This window comes from Phaseolus vulgaris, chromosome 1 (assembly GCF_051622355.1).
Source record: "Phaseolus vulgaris cultivar YP4 chromosome 1, ASM5162235v1, whole genome shotgun sequence".
Taxonomy (NCBI): domain Eukaryota; kingdom Viridiplantae; phylum Streptophyta; class Magnoliopsida; order Fabales; family Fabaceae; genus Phaseolus; species Phaseolus vulgaris.
Genome location: NC_143498.1, coordinates 39399517 through 39414153, shown reverse-complemented (window position 1 = coordinate 39414153; position 14637 = coordinate 39399517). Strand labels below are relative to the sequence as shown.

Genomic DNA, 14637 nt, shown 5'->3' with positions numbered 1-14637 from the left:
TTAATGGGATGTTTCCTTTCTATAATGAGTTATGTGCTTAATATTATGATCTTTGTGACTAGATTATCATCTCAAGTATTACTTACTACACAACCATAATGTGTCACAACACACCCACAAGTGACAACACATCTATAAAGATCGCAACACTATAATGCAATTCACTTATCAAAGATTATACACGTATCATAGATTTTTTTCATCTTAATTAAATGATATTATCTTAATCAAAATGAAAATTAATGTTTGTTTGTACTAATCAAAATCTCAAACTTAGAATTATTTAATATGGATCTAACTAGAGGAATAGTTAGGAAACAAGATATATACGAATTTGGCAATGTTCTCGCCAGTTGAATCAACTGTCGTTGACTTCAAAGGCATATGGTGACTCCTCTTATCTTCTGGTGGTTTCAGCTCTCTCATTGGGTAGCTGAGAGTGGCTCCGTTGAAACAGAGGGGGTCTTACCTCTTGATTTCACTCCGACGATCAAGTCAGTACTGGGCAAAGAAACAATAAGTGTGTAAAGCAGTTTCAGTCTTAGAAATGGCATACCTTTTCTAGGGTTCTTACCACCCTTTAAATAGGTTGTATTAGGTCAACTTCCCTATCCCTCAAGGTTCTTTCCTTAAGTGGAATTACAGTTCACTGGTGAGGCATCATGTGACGCGTTGCACAAGCTTAGTGCAGTCGCGACACAAGACTTGCCTCTTTTGGAGTGCAATCTTTCTAACAGCATAGCCGCAGGGTACCTACTCATGTACCAGCGTTGCGACATCATAAGTTCTGTGGGTGCCTTAATTATTCATGTGCCAAGCATGTAGTCTTTCCCTGGAAATCCTAACCCTCACGGGCCTTAGCGCCTCCAGGGTGTTGAAGATGGATGAAGCTTCTTCTCTACCTAGTTTTAGTGTGTGTTTGAGGTTGAAAACAACTAGTTTGATTTGAAGTTTGTAATGGATTTAGATGGTCTTGCATTTAGGCTTGTGTATGTGTAAGGTTGCCTTTTGCTACATGACCTATCCTAGATGCCTAATCAAGCTTAGATCAAGCACATGAAGTGGTTAAAAGTTTTTCAAAAAGCCTTTTAGAGTTTTCTCAAAAATCAGGATATTGCACAAAAATAAACTTGTTTCTCTGTAAAAGAATAGGTTTATTTTTGGTTTGCTGAAAGGATTTTCGAAAGTTGGTTAGGGCACTAAAGGTACAACTCAGTTAGTTATTTCAGTTAGCTGAGTAGGCAGTTTTCCTAAAATAAATCTGTTTAGTTTTAAACTGAATCTGTTGTTTTCATAACAGTTTTTCAACTGTTTTTTGAAAAGTAGTTAGAAACTGTTTTCTATATAAAGAAAAGCTTCTCTCACATGAAAGGTTGTTGAGAAATCACGTTTTTGACAGAGATTAAACACTTTCTATGTGAGAAGAAGGATTGAATTGAGTTTTTTTGAAAGGTTTTCCAAAGGGATCTTCAAGTGTGCTTGTTCTAGGAAAACCTTGATCTTGGTGAAGGTGCTGGTGCAGTTCTGCAGCAATTGAACTACTGGTTTTGAGTTCTTGCATCTTCTTTTCAGGTGTTATCTTTCCTTTATTCTTGTTTGTAAAGGTGTAAGTGTTAGTCACTCCTTGATAGGGTTTCTTGGAGTGCAAGGTGTGCTGAAATAGGGTTTTTCAGCATTGGTTGTATTGTTCTTGTAGTGTTCAAGAACTGTTGTGTTTGTAAGTGATTGAAGCTGGTTTTAGTGGATTCCACCTTGGGGTAAGGTGAAACTGGATCTAGCTCTTTATGAGTGAACCAGTATAAAAGCTTGCTTGTACTTTTCTTCTCATCCCTGCACTTGTTTTTGGTTTTTGCTTAATTCTGTCAAGAACGAAATCTGTTCATTTGAAATCAAATCTGTTAATTCTGGGCTTAATAAAAACTGTTCTTCTTAATCTGAAAAAGTTCTCTAATCATAAACAAAGCTTTTGAATATAAGTTTGTAATTGAATTAAGAACTAACAGTTTTCTTCATAAAATTCATGTTAAAGATTCATTGCCTTTAAAGCTTTGTGTTGAATAAATTTGATTGTTCTTTTGGTATAGTGTGTGTTCTTCAAAACTGTTAAAAGTGAACCAATCTGATTTAGCTATCTTTCACTATTTGATCTTAATCCCAATCTGGTGGAGTTCTGTTTGTGTTAGTCTGTTTTGAAGAATCAATCTATTCATTCTAAAATCAATCTGTTCTTTTACCTCTGATATACTGAAAACAGTTTGTGTTTGCGAAAATTTTATATGTTCAATTCACCCCTCCCCTCTTGAACTTAGACACTAAGAGACCCAACACAGGGAACACTTGCTTGTTTCGTATTCGAATGTACTATACACACCTCATGCATGATCCTCTCATGATTTAGGTCTTTCTGGTATCTGGGTGTTAATTCACGTTAACTCATACTATTTGTGGGGCCCAGCTTACGTGGCCCATTATTACTATTGGACCATCGAGGTTTGATGTCGACCTCCTCTTCAATCGAGGTCTGGCCTATAGACAAGCCCCTAGGCTCGAGCTGTAACTTTGTTTCAGCAATGAGGCTAAGTGATCGTCTGTGGCGACCTACGTGACACTAGGGTGACAGGATGTAAACAGTGCACCGAAGTGACGTCTCACCATACTTTTTTAATCAGCGTACACGTGGCAAGATCAACGGCTAAGACTCGTTGCCACTTGTGCTTCCTCGTATACGTTAAACCCTTCAAACCCCTACGCTCCTTCACTGTTTCATTTACTTCACTTAGCATTTCTCAAGCATTTCTTACTCTCAAAACGCTTTCTCTTCTCCTTTAACCACTTCAACCTTTGAACCCTAATTTGCTCAAAGGTATGCTTTTTACTCTATGATTGCCCTTGTTTTATGATTTCGATGCTCATAACATGCTATAACTGTTCTGGGACTGTTTATATTTCTGCACTTTATGATTTACGCTCTTCGTTCGAGCATTCTCTGTTTTTCTGGTTTTCAGAGTCGCCCCATCTTCTTCCTCTAAAGCTTCGTTTTTTCCTTCTTTTTTAGATTTTCTCTTTAACATGGCTCAACAAAATCCTTCTCCGGCCTCAACTCCAAATTCTACCCCAACTTCTACCCCAACTTCAACTCCAACCTCAACTCCAAACCCAACTCCTTCTCCCTCCGACTATAGGTCCTTGTACTGCTGGGCGCCTAACAACCTCTTAAAGGAAACTTCCAGCTTTACCTCCTTCTCGAGCATAGCAGCCTATAGGAAGAAACACACCTGTCATAAGTCTCGCGTCTTCGGGAAAGACCATGACGTAAGGGTTGTGCCCTGTAGGGTTGGTGAGCCCATGTGTTCTGAAGAATCATCAGACCCTGAGGGACCCTTTTGCTTTGTCTACTCAACTGTCTTTTGAAGGCTCTCCCTGGGCCTTCCCTTCACTCCCTTCGAACGAGCCCTTCTCATTGAGGTGAATGTCGCACATGCCCAACTGCACCCAAACAACTGGGCATTCGTGAGGGCCTTCGCAATCCTGTGCCACTGTCTTGGCCATACGCCATCAGTGGACGTGTTCTTGTACTTTTTCAAGAAACCGCCCCTTGTCAGTTCATCCAACTGGAACCCTAATGCCAAACAGTTGCATAGGTTGTGGCCAACGGCTTGGTGGAACTCGCACCAAGCGTTTTTACTGGGCCCTAGCCTCTTATTAGTCTTCAGTGGAGGCTTTAATCTGCTGGCCACGTCGGGGATGGCGATCAGCTCCTTAAGGTCCACCTGAAAACTATGTCTGGTGGAGGTCGTGCGCGCGCTGGTCTGGGGCTTCCTTGCTTCGTATGGTGGTTGTGCTCCCGGGGCTTTCTTCTCCATCGTGGACTCATGTACCCTCATAGGCTGAGGACGACCAGTTCCCCGAGGCCGGACAGGGCAAACGCTACCGCGTTTTTATGTGACCTGGTCCTCCACGACGTTGTGGGCCACAACTCGACGCCTGATCTCGCAAAACGTCTTGGGATGACATCTTATCATTGAATCGCTGAAGGGTCCTGGCAGCACTCCCTTGTTGAAGGCATGCAACGTCATGTCTTCTTCCTTGGTGTGTAGTTTCACCACTTGTGCTCCAAATCTGTTTAAGAACTCTTTCAATGAATCTCTCTGTTATTGCCTCACATCAAAGAGATCGTAAGAGACTAGAGGGGGAGCCCGACTGACAATGTATTATTCTCTGAACAACGTTGAGAATTGATCGAATGAAGTAATATGTCCGTCAGGAAGACTGACGAACCAATCCAACGCTATGCCTGACAGCGTACTCATGAACAGCTTGCAGTGCACGACGTCGGAGCCTCCTGAAAGCATCATCTGGGTGTGGAAAGCTGTGATATGAGCCTTTGGGTCCTCTACACCTGTGAGGGTGACATTCGGGCCCATGAACGTGGTTGCTATCACAGTGTCCATGATCACCTGAGAGAACGGCATGGGGCGAGCCTTAACTGGCATGGGAAGGGCCCACTCATCTACCGTGCGTTCTCCTACATTTTGCAAATTCATGCGCAGTTTCTCATTGGTTCTCGCAACTCTTCATTGCTTGCTTGTGACGCGGCCAGGTCGACCTGGAAATGATTCTGGTCAACCCTGGACGCTACTACCGCCTGCTGAAGGGCACGTATGGTATCCATGAGTTGTTGCATGGTGACGTTGTCTCCTCCTTCTGTCGTAGTCGATCCTTGCCTTGTGTTTCTCATGTTGCTGGGTGGCTCTCAACACGATTGTGAATGGGACCTAGTTTTATCGGGCCCCACGGTGGGCGCCAAATGTTCTCGTCGGTTGACTCAGCCGTCGTTGACTTCAAAGGCTGATGGTGGTTCCTCTTATCTCCTGGTGGTTTCGGCTGTCTCCTTGGGTAGCTGGGAGTGGCTCCGTTGAAACAAAGGGGGTCCTACCTGTTGATTGCACTCCGACGATCAAGTCAATACTGGGCAAAGAAACAATAAGTGTGTAAAGCAATTTCAGTCTTAAAAATGGCGTACCTTTTTTAGGGTTCTTACCACCCTTTATATAGAACTTCCCTATCCCTCAAGGTTCTTTCCTTAAGTGGAATTAGGGTTCACTGGTGAGGCATCCGCAACACAAGACTTGCCTCTTCTGGAGTGCAATCTTTCTAACAGCATAGCCGCCAGGGTTCTACTCATGTATCAGCGTTGCGACATCATCTGTTATGTGGGTGCCCTAATTATTCATGTGCCATGCATGCAGTCTTTCCCAGGAAACCCTAACCCTCGTGGGCCTTAACGCCTTCAAGGAACACTTGCTTGTGTCGTACCCGAATATACTATACACACCCCATGCATGATCCTCTCGTGATTTAAGTCTTTCTGGTATCTGGGTGTTAATTCACGTTAACTCATACTATTTGTGGGACTTAGCTTACGTGGTCCATTATTACTGTTGGACCACCGAAGTCCAATATCGACATCTAATGTCGACCTCCTTTTCAATTGAGGTCCGAGGTCTAGCCTGTACTAACATTAATTTTTTTAAAAAAAAATAAATAAAAAATAAATAAATAAATAAATAAAATATATATATATATATATATATCATTATCTTTATTCGCGTAGAATATAAAATTTATATCTTATTTTTCTTTTATCAAATAATGATTTTCTGTCTTAATATTTATGTATTGAAAGCAAGTATCCATTATATTAGAACCTATCACAAAATAAAACATATCCCAAAATAAAACCATTTATCAAAGTGAGAGCAATATAATAATATATTCCGCATTGGACATCAACCCACAGAGCAATCTTACAATCTAGGTCAATACCTCATACATGTTAATCCTTCAACGCAAAGTTTTGAAAAATATATTAATTCTTAACTTTGAATCCATACAACAACCGTCAGAACAAACAATCATGCAAAAATAATAAAAAAATAAAACAATCCTTAACTATTATATATTTTACTCTATCATATATGTTAACAATCCAATGAGTATGTTAATGTTTATTTATTTTTAAAAAGTTCTTATTTAATAAAATAAGCATTTTTTATTTTTTTATTTGTCTAGTCTTTATTTTAAAAATAAATATTTTTACATATTTTAAAATAGTTTTATTTATTTTAATAAGAAAAAATTATCTACCTCTTAATAAGTGATATTGTAAAATTGCTTATTTTAAAATCAGTTCATTTAAGTGTTAGAGATCCCACATCGACTAGAGATAAGGACCTTTCATTGTATATAAGTAGGTGTAATCCTCAACCTTATGAACTGGTTTTATGGGGTTAAGTTAGGCTTAAAGTCCACTTTCAAACTAACTAACTCAATGTACTAAAATTGTTTAACTTTTTAAAAAACTGGAGAAAAAATTCTGTAATTGAAACTTTACAGGATTAAAGTTTCACAACTAAAACTAGATTTAAGTCTTTATTTTTCTAAATTAAGAGTGTGTTTTCATTTTATTTTATTTCAATTTATGATATTTTAATTCATCAAAATTTACCAAAAAACCTCATCTCTATGTCTATGTGTTCTGTTTAAGAACAATTTTATTTTCTAGTTATTTAAGTTTAACTAGCAATCGACAAGATAGTTATTAAATAATAGCTGGATAAGTTTTACTTTATATATTCTGAAGCAATAAACAATTCTTACATTAAAATGATTTTTTACAATTTTCAGATAACATCGTGTAAAGAAATATTAGGTACTTCAATGTTTTATTTTATTTTATTTTAAACTGCAGAAAAAAAATTGAAAATTATTTAAAATATTAAAAGCAATATAATAATTAATTATTTGTATAAACTTAAAATAAGTAATGATAAATAAATAAAAAATTAAAGTATAAAAAGTTAAATAAATAAAAAATTAAAGTATAAAAAGTTAAATAAATAAAAAATTAGAAATTATTCTTAAAATAAGCTATATTTTAAAGAATTTATTAAACACTGGTATTAGCTTATGGAGTAGTGAAATGCGTTAATCTTACCAAGTCCAGTTTCTGAATTAGGATTAAACAAAAAAAAATGTTTGAAGCCTATAAATTGTGACTTGTAATTGAGTCGTTGGAAGTTTAATGACTTCAATAAATATCAACGCTTATGAGAGTGAGAGTGAAAGTGAGAGAGAGAGAGAGAAAGAGTGTGAAGGAGCGACGATCGATGCAAACGAAACTGTGATTCCAATTTCCATTGCAATGGCATCGGTGCGCGATGCTCCGGCATGGAAGTTCCACGTGTTTCTGAGCTTCAGAGGAGAGGACACGCGGAACGGTTTTACGGACCACCTCTACGCTGCGTTTAGGGGACGCGGCTTTGCCGTTTTCAGAGACAACGAAGAGCTTGAGAGAGGAGAAGTCATCGCGCACGCGCTTCTGAAGGCGATCGATGAGTCTCTGTGTTCCGTGGTGGTTCTCTCGCCGCGCTACGCCTCTTCGCGGTGGTGCTTGGACGAGCTTCTCAGGATTCTGGAATCGCGAGCGAAGTTCGGTCGCAACGTTCTGCCGATCTTTTACGACGTGGATCCCTCAGACGTAAGGTATCAACGAGGAACTTTCTCCGAAGCTTTTGCGAAGCATGCGGAGAGGTATGGAAGCAATGAGATTCGGATGTGGAGACAAGCGTTGAAGGTCGTTGCGGATTTGGCTGGCTGGACCTCTAAAGACAAGTAAGTCTAATTTTTGGTTTACTAAGATATGACTTCACGATTAATTAAAGGACAAAATCCAGTTTAATTTGGTTTATTTCACTTTAAAATTTTACGTTTAATAAAATACATTACATATCTTCAGTATGAAACTCAAAATTTAAACTAATTAAACCAGTAATATAGTTTTTTAGAAAGCAGATCCTATTGTCAATGGACGATTTAGGTGATGTGTGGATAAACTTTTGATTAGAAAGTTAAAATAAATTGACCTTTTTCAATAACTTAAAAAGAACTCTTAATTTTTATATGAGCTCTCTCCACTCGAATAACTAACTCAATGAATTACATAAGCTGATTTAACTTATCGAAAAAGTCTGATTATTTTACCTTTCTTATTTTTTTTATAAGCATTTACAAAAAAAAAATATTAAAACACAGTTTTAAAGTAAAACATGTTTATAAAATGCTTTAATTCAAATAAACGGGAGATTCTAGGAAGTTATATGTGGATACCATACTACCTAAAAAGAGAAGGGGAGAAGAGACACGTTGGTAGAAGAAAGGATATAACATTCTAGAAAAAGAGAAACAGACAAAAAAAAGTTATTAGTGTTGATAGAATGTATGATATTTTTTATTAAACTATTATTGAAGTTGGAATGCTTGATATCATGGTATGTGAAGGAGTCTATATACCATCCCTCTTAAAGTATAATTAAGAGGAACTAAGTCTTACTAGGATCTTTTATTTTTGAAGCAAGAAATACTGGGAAAATGTTGGAGAAACTTATTTGCATAAATATAGGTTGTATTGTGTTGCTTTTAAATGAAATTATCATTTTATACTGGTAACTATTAATTCTTGGTAACTAAAATTAGTAGCAGTGGTTATTAAGATGAATATCGGCCGGAGAATACTTCTACTTGTGTTTTATCAACGTATTGTCCTAAATCATGTCTTTCATTAACCAAGTAGTGCAATTTTTTACGTTTAATATGGAAATAAGTAGATTTTTAAGAATAGGTAAGTTTGGTCACGATTTCACTTTCATACAACCAAATCGTGAGTGACAAGGTAATCAAATCAGGACAACGTAATCAAATCATGTCAAGTTGTCATTTTTAAAATATCTGTCCATGTTGATAATCAACATAAAAATTTAAATTACTTTAGAAAAAAAAAACCTCATTAACCTGTATATGAACTAAGGAAAGAAAATGAATTAGGGTGGTCTTTGTTGAAGCAAATTTGATCATTCTTTTCATTAGAAACTTGTTGATGTTTCTATTATAGGCTTTTGCTACCAAAAAGAAAATAATCTAGTTTAAGATTTTGATTCCTAAAATTAATGTGCTCTAACTGTATTTAACTAAGGTTATTTTATAATCACATCAGGAAGCCAGTTTTTCCAAAACAGGATTCCATTATATTTGTTTTAAGTCATGTTAGGAAATTGATCTTCCTCAAACCGACTGCTCAACATTATGGTTTTTCTTAGATACCAAACCGATTTCTCGGCATAACTTTCTTTTTCTTTCTAAAATCAATTTTAAATTAGAAATTTAATATTTTTTAATGTATATTTATTTTTATATAAGAATGATAGCATTTTTTATTGCGCCAATATAATAAAATTATTTGTCGAATTTCAACTATATCAATATATTTAATTAAGATGCATTACAGTCAATTGGTAAAAGCACACATTTTGACTCATGGTTTCCATATTAAAGGAGTCAGCAATCCAATGTGTGCTACGGAACAGCATTGACCATAGTGGTTAGTTATTGTCAAGCATAAGATATATGACTTCACTCATGAACTATTAAACCCCCACTTTTTTAATCACCACTAGACCTACAAACAAATGTGTTTGTAAGCAAACGTGATTAGGAAGAGGAAACAGGAGTAATTGAGGAAGGATATGAAAACAAGTGGAGAGAGTAATGTATAGGATTTAGCTATCTGAAGTAATCTCACATTTGCATTTATAACCTATAAGTCATCTCTAATTACTCTATGCAGCTAATAAAGATATAAAGTAATGGTTTTTTTTGTAAAAAACCTCACTATAAATCCTAACCTAAAAAAATAAAATGGTGGCACTAAATCCTTTAGGGGATATTTCCTTGTTTTTAAAATTTTATGAATGCACTATCAAATTTTTTTTTCATGAAATATAAATAACAAGATACAAGGTGACATTCTTTTCAAATCATGCAAAACCACGATCGAGAGCAATAAAGAAACCCAAAGAGTAAGCAAACAAATGCCTAGGAGACTGTAGATGTTTGGCAAAGAACACAACCTTCCAGAAGTATTACCCTAAGACAATAGTATCCCCCTATTGTAACTATTGAAAATTTTTGCAAACGAGAAACTTCAATTAACACACAAAAAAGGCGTAGTCCTAAATCAAACCTTTATCAAAATACATCCTCGTGATCATTTTGTTTCTTTACTTAATTATAATTCATATCAATTCACTCATTTCAAACCTAATCATTTCTTATGCAGGCGTGAAACAGAACTCATTGAAGAAATTGTTGCAGAGGTGTGGGAAAAGTTACAACCTAAATTGCCATCCTATGATGATGAACTGGTTGGAATTGATTCTAGGATAAAAAGGATTTATGCACTTTTAAGAACAGAATCAGAGGAAGTTCGCTTTATGAGGATATGGGGCATGGGTGGTATTGGAAAGACAACATTAGCCAAGTTTGTCTATAATAAAATCCATGACCAATATGATATTAGTTGCTTTCTTGAGAATGTTAGAGAGGTTTCGAGTGAAAGAGATGGTCTGCTTTGCTTACAAAGAAAATTGCTTTCCCATTTAAAAATAAGAAGCATGAGAATTGAAAGTTTGGACCAAGGAAAGGAAACATTACGGAGTCTTTTATTCAATAAGAAAGTTCTCCTTGTCCTTGATGATTTAAGTTCTGATATCCAAGTAGAGAATTTAGCTGGGAAGCCAGAATGGTTTGGTCAAGGGAGTAGAGTAATTATAACAACTAGAGATAAGCATCTACTTAAATCATTTCATGTGTGTGAGAATTATGATGTTCAGATCTTAAATGAGGATGAATCCCTTCAACTCCTTTGCCAAAAAGCGTTTAGAGGAGAAAAGCCTGAAGAAGCTTACTTAGAGTTGTCTAGTTCTGTGGTTCAATATGCTGGAGGTGTTCCTTTGGCCCTCAAAGTGTTGGGTTCATTTCTCAGTGGAAGAAGTGCTTCCGTATGGGAAGACGCTTTGAAAATGTTAAGGAAGGATGTTCAAAATGATATTTGTAAGACTTTAAGAATAAGTTATGATGGATTACGAGATAACGAGAAGGCTATACTTCTAGATATTGCTTGTTTTTTCAAAGGAAACACCAAAGATGATGTAACACGAATATTGGAAAATTGTGATTTCAATCCACTGATTGGTATAGAAGTTCTAGTTGAAAAATCATTAGTAACTTACGATGGATTGCATTTGGGGATGCACGATTTGCTTCAAGAAATGTGTAGGAATATTGTTCTCCAAGAATCTCCTAATGATGCCAGCAAGAGAAGTAGGTTGTGGTCACTCAAGGACATTGATCAAGTATTGAGAAATAATAAGGTAATTTTTTCTTTTACAAGTTTATTCTTGATTTACAAATTGTTCCTCATTACTCCTTATGTTAATTTTATGTCATGTATTATCAGGGAACTGAATCCATTCAAGCTGTAGTTTTAAATCTGCCTGAGCCTTATGAAGCATGTTGGAATCCGGACGCTTTCTCAAAGATGAGTAATCTTAGATTGCTCATGATATTGAATAAATTGCAACTTCCGCTTGGCCTCAAATGTCTTCCCAGTGGATTAAAAGTTCTTGTATGGAAGCAATATCCTCTTGAATCACTGCCAGTTGGAGCCCAACTGGATGAACTCGTTGAACTTGATATGTGTCGTAGCCAAATAAAACACCTTTGGGGAGGAACAAAGGTAACATCCTTCCCTTCAATATCTGGTTCTTTTGTAATTTATTTTAAGAGCTAATATATACATTTATTTTTTTCCAGTTTCTGGAAAATTTGAAGATCATCAATTTGAGAAATTGCAATAATCTACTCAGAACTCCAGATTTCACTGGAATTCCAAATCTTGAAAAATTGGATCTTGAAGACTGTGAAAACCTAGTTGAGGTTCATGCATCTCTTGGACTTCTTAAAAAGCTTTCGTACGTGACATTTGAAGATTGCAAAAATCTCAAAATCCTTCCAAGAAAGTTGTTAATGGATTCGTTAAAACGTCTAGTTCTTTCAGGCTGCTCCGCAGTTAGAAAGCTTCCTGAGTTTGGAGAAAGTATGAAAAGTCTATCCGTGCTTGCTTTAGAGGAGACTTCCATAGCTGAACTACCCGTGTCTGTTGGTCACTTGACAGGTCTTACTAATTTGCTTTTAGAGGATTGCAAAAATATTGTTCTTCTACCAAATACATTTTCTAATTTGAAATCTCTCAGAAGGCTCAATATCTCTGGTTGTTCAAAAATTTCTAAACTGCCTGATAATTTGAATGAAAATGAGGCTTTGGAATCTTTAAATGCAAGCGAGACTGCTATTAGGGAAGTGCCGTCATCCATTGTTCTTTTAAAAAATCTCAGACTGCTTTTATTTCGTGGATGCAAAGGCCTAACATCAAACTCATGGAGCTCACTTCTCCCTTTTGAGAAGATTCTCAGGTTTAGTAGTCATCCAACTCCAAAGAGATTGATCTTGCCTACTTTTTCTGGTCTATCCTCATTGAAGAAACTGGACTTTAGTTATTGCGATCTCCGTGATGGATCAATTCCTGAAGATCTTGGCTGCTTGTCATCATTGGTAACATTAGATCTAAGTGGGAACAATTTTGTACGCTTACCTGGTTGCATCTCTGAACTTTTGAAGCTAAAAAAACTATTATTGAAGTGCTGCCCAAGCTTGGAGTCATTTCCTAAGCTGCCACCAGAAGTACATTATGTAAATGCAAGTGATTGTGGTTCAATGAAACCGTTATCAGATCCGCAACAGATATGGGGTCATTTGGCATCATTTGCCTTTGACAAGGTCTGTCAATGCATCTTTCTCTTTATAATACAGTCTCATCTCTTGTTAAATTTTTAACATGCTGATTTCCTTTTAACAGTTGCAAGATGTCAATCAGTTTAAAACCTTATTGGTAAGTCCAGGAAACGAAATTCCATCATCTTTTTTCTATCAAAAGCATCTCAACCAAGTCCAAGACATAGAATACTTGAAAGAAAACTACATTTGGGCTGACTCCACTGTGTCAATATCGATGGACTTAGCTCAACTTCGTCACCGGTATCATAGAAGTGAATGGTGGGGACTTTTGGTTTGCCTAGTTGTAGAAGATGTGGAGCCTTCACCTTCACAGGAATATCGCATTGGTTGGACTTCAAAAGTTCCTAGATTCGAAAATATTGTGCAGCAGCTGTGCCACAAGATGGAGCAGGGGCCCATCACTGGAATCCCAAATCATAAATATCCTCACCTGTTGATTTTATATATTCCGTTCTATTCGGCTCGCTGGTTTTATGTTCATGACAAGCTTCAATTAATATTTTATTGTTCTAGCCTCAAGAGCAGATTAGTGATAAAGAAATGTGGATGGCGAATATTATGTAAGGAAAATGCTGAAAACTGGCGCAGCAAACTGTCTGAATGCAACACTAATTCCTCCGATCAACGTGTTTCAAATCCAAGGGGCGGTTGCTTATCTCCGCACTTTTCATCTTGGAGATGGATATCTCGTCTCAAGGTTCCCCAACACTGCAAAACTTTCCTCTTGGCTATCCTCTGTGATCGCTTGCCCGCTAATGAAAGGTGCACATTCTGCTGCTTGGAAGGGACTGCCATCCATGTTTTACGAGACTGTTCAAGAGCTACTGCAATCTGGGTTCAAATGGTTCCTCCAGAGGTGTGTGATCAGTTTTTTTCAACATCTCTTCATGACTGGATGCACAGGTTCCTTCAGAAGCCCTGGTTTCCCAACAGGGACTATTATGTTGACTGTTTGAGGTTTACTGTTACAACTTGGCTGCTTTGGAAGGATAGAAATAGTTCCATCTTCAAGCGAAATTCTCCAACAGATAATGATGGGTTGTATTCTCTGATTCAGTCTCTGGTAAAAGAATATGCAATGCTTTTGCATCTAAAAGGGGAAGAGGGTACTTCTTCTGCGAATTCTCTTTCCCAGAACTCTCGTCTAAAACTTTTTATCAAGCTGAACGTGGATGGCTGTTGCAATGACAATCCTGGAAATGCTGGTTATGGGGGTCTCTTTCGTGACGTAGAGGGGAAGTGGCTTGGTGGGTTCTATGGATCTCTTGGCCTTGCAACGAATGTGAAAGCTGACCTTTTTGCCATTTGTCAGGGTTTGATCACAGCTTGGGATTTGGGTTACAGAACCGTGCTGGTTGAAACTGATTCATTAGAAGCAATAAATCTGATTAAGGAGGCCAACATTGAGGATTGTGCCTATGGTGACTTGCTTGCTGACATACGCTCCCTCATGCAAAGAAATTGGTCCTTGGACTTGATCCATTCTCTTAGACAAGATAATGCATGTGCAGACATTTTATCAAAGCTTGGAGCTGAGCAGCATGAGGTCTATTGCTTCCTGGCTCATCCACCGCAGCAGCTTCAGCTGGCATTGCTGGCTGATGCCCTGCAAGTTCAAATTCCTTGCCTGTAGTTCCTTCTTGCTTTTTCACCGTACTAGTATGTTGACCTGCAACGGAAATATTTTAAATATTTAATATTTAAATAATAATATTATAATAATAAAGCTATACATCAAAATTAAGAATGAGTCAATTAAAATTATAAATCAAAATTATATCACTTATTCAATTATTAGTAAACAATCAAGAATACATAAGATAAATCAATTATTCAATTATTAGTAAACAATTAAAAATACATAAAATAGAAAAAATAAAAATTTAT

General features: G+C 36.9%; 1 protein-coding gene across 1 annotated transcript; it reads left to right on the top strand.

Moving 5' to 3' along the window:
* The first annotated feature begins 7074 nt into the window (after positions 1–7074).
* LOC137814006 (TMV resistance protein N-like) lies at positions 7075–14476 on the top strand. Its single transcript, XM_090302212.1, has 5 exons — positions 7075–7674; positions 10175–11267; positions 11354–11632; positions 11710–12732; positions 12812–14476. Exons 1-5 carry the CDS (start codon positions 7085–7087, stop codon positions 14381–14383), a joined length of 4557 nt encoding a protein of 1518 aa, XP_090158338.1. The 5' UTR covers positions 7075–7084; the 3' UTR covers positions 14384–14476.
* The last annotated feature ends 161 nt before the right edge of the window (positions 14477–14637 follow it).

Bases quoted from the DNA above. Each gene is read 5' to 3' on its own strand.
- LOC137814006 (XM_090302212.1), top strand. From the start codon at position 7,085: ATGACTTCAATAAATATCAACGCTTATGAGAGTGAGAGTGAAAGTGAG. The intron at 7,675-10,174 runs GTAAGTCTAATT...TTTCTTATGCAG, and splicing joins GGCTGGACCTCTAAAGACAA to GCGTGAAACAGAACTCATTG. The intron at 12,733-12,811 runs GTCTGTCAATGC...TCCTTTTAACAG, and splicing joins CATCATTTGCCTTTGACAAG to TTGCAAGATGTCAATCAGTT.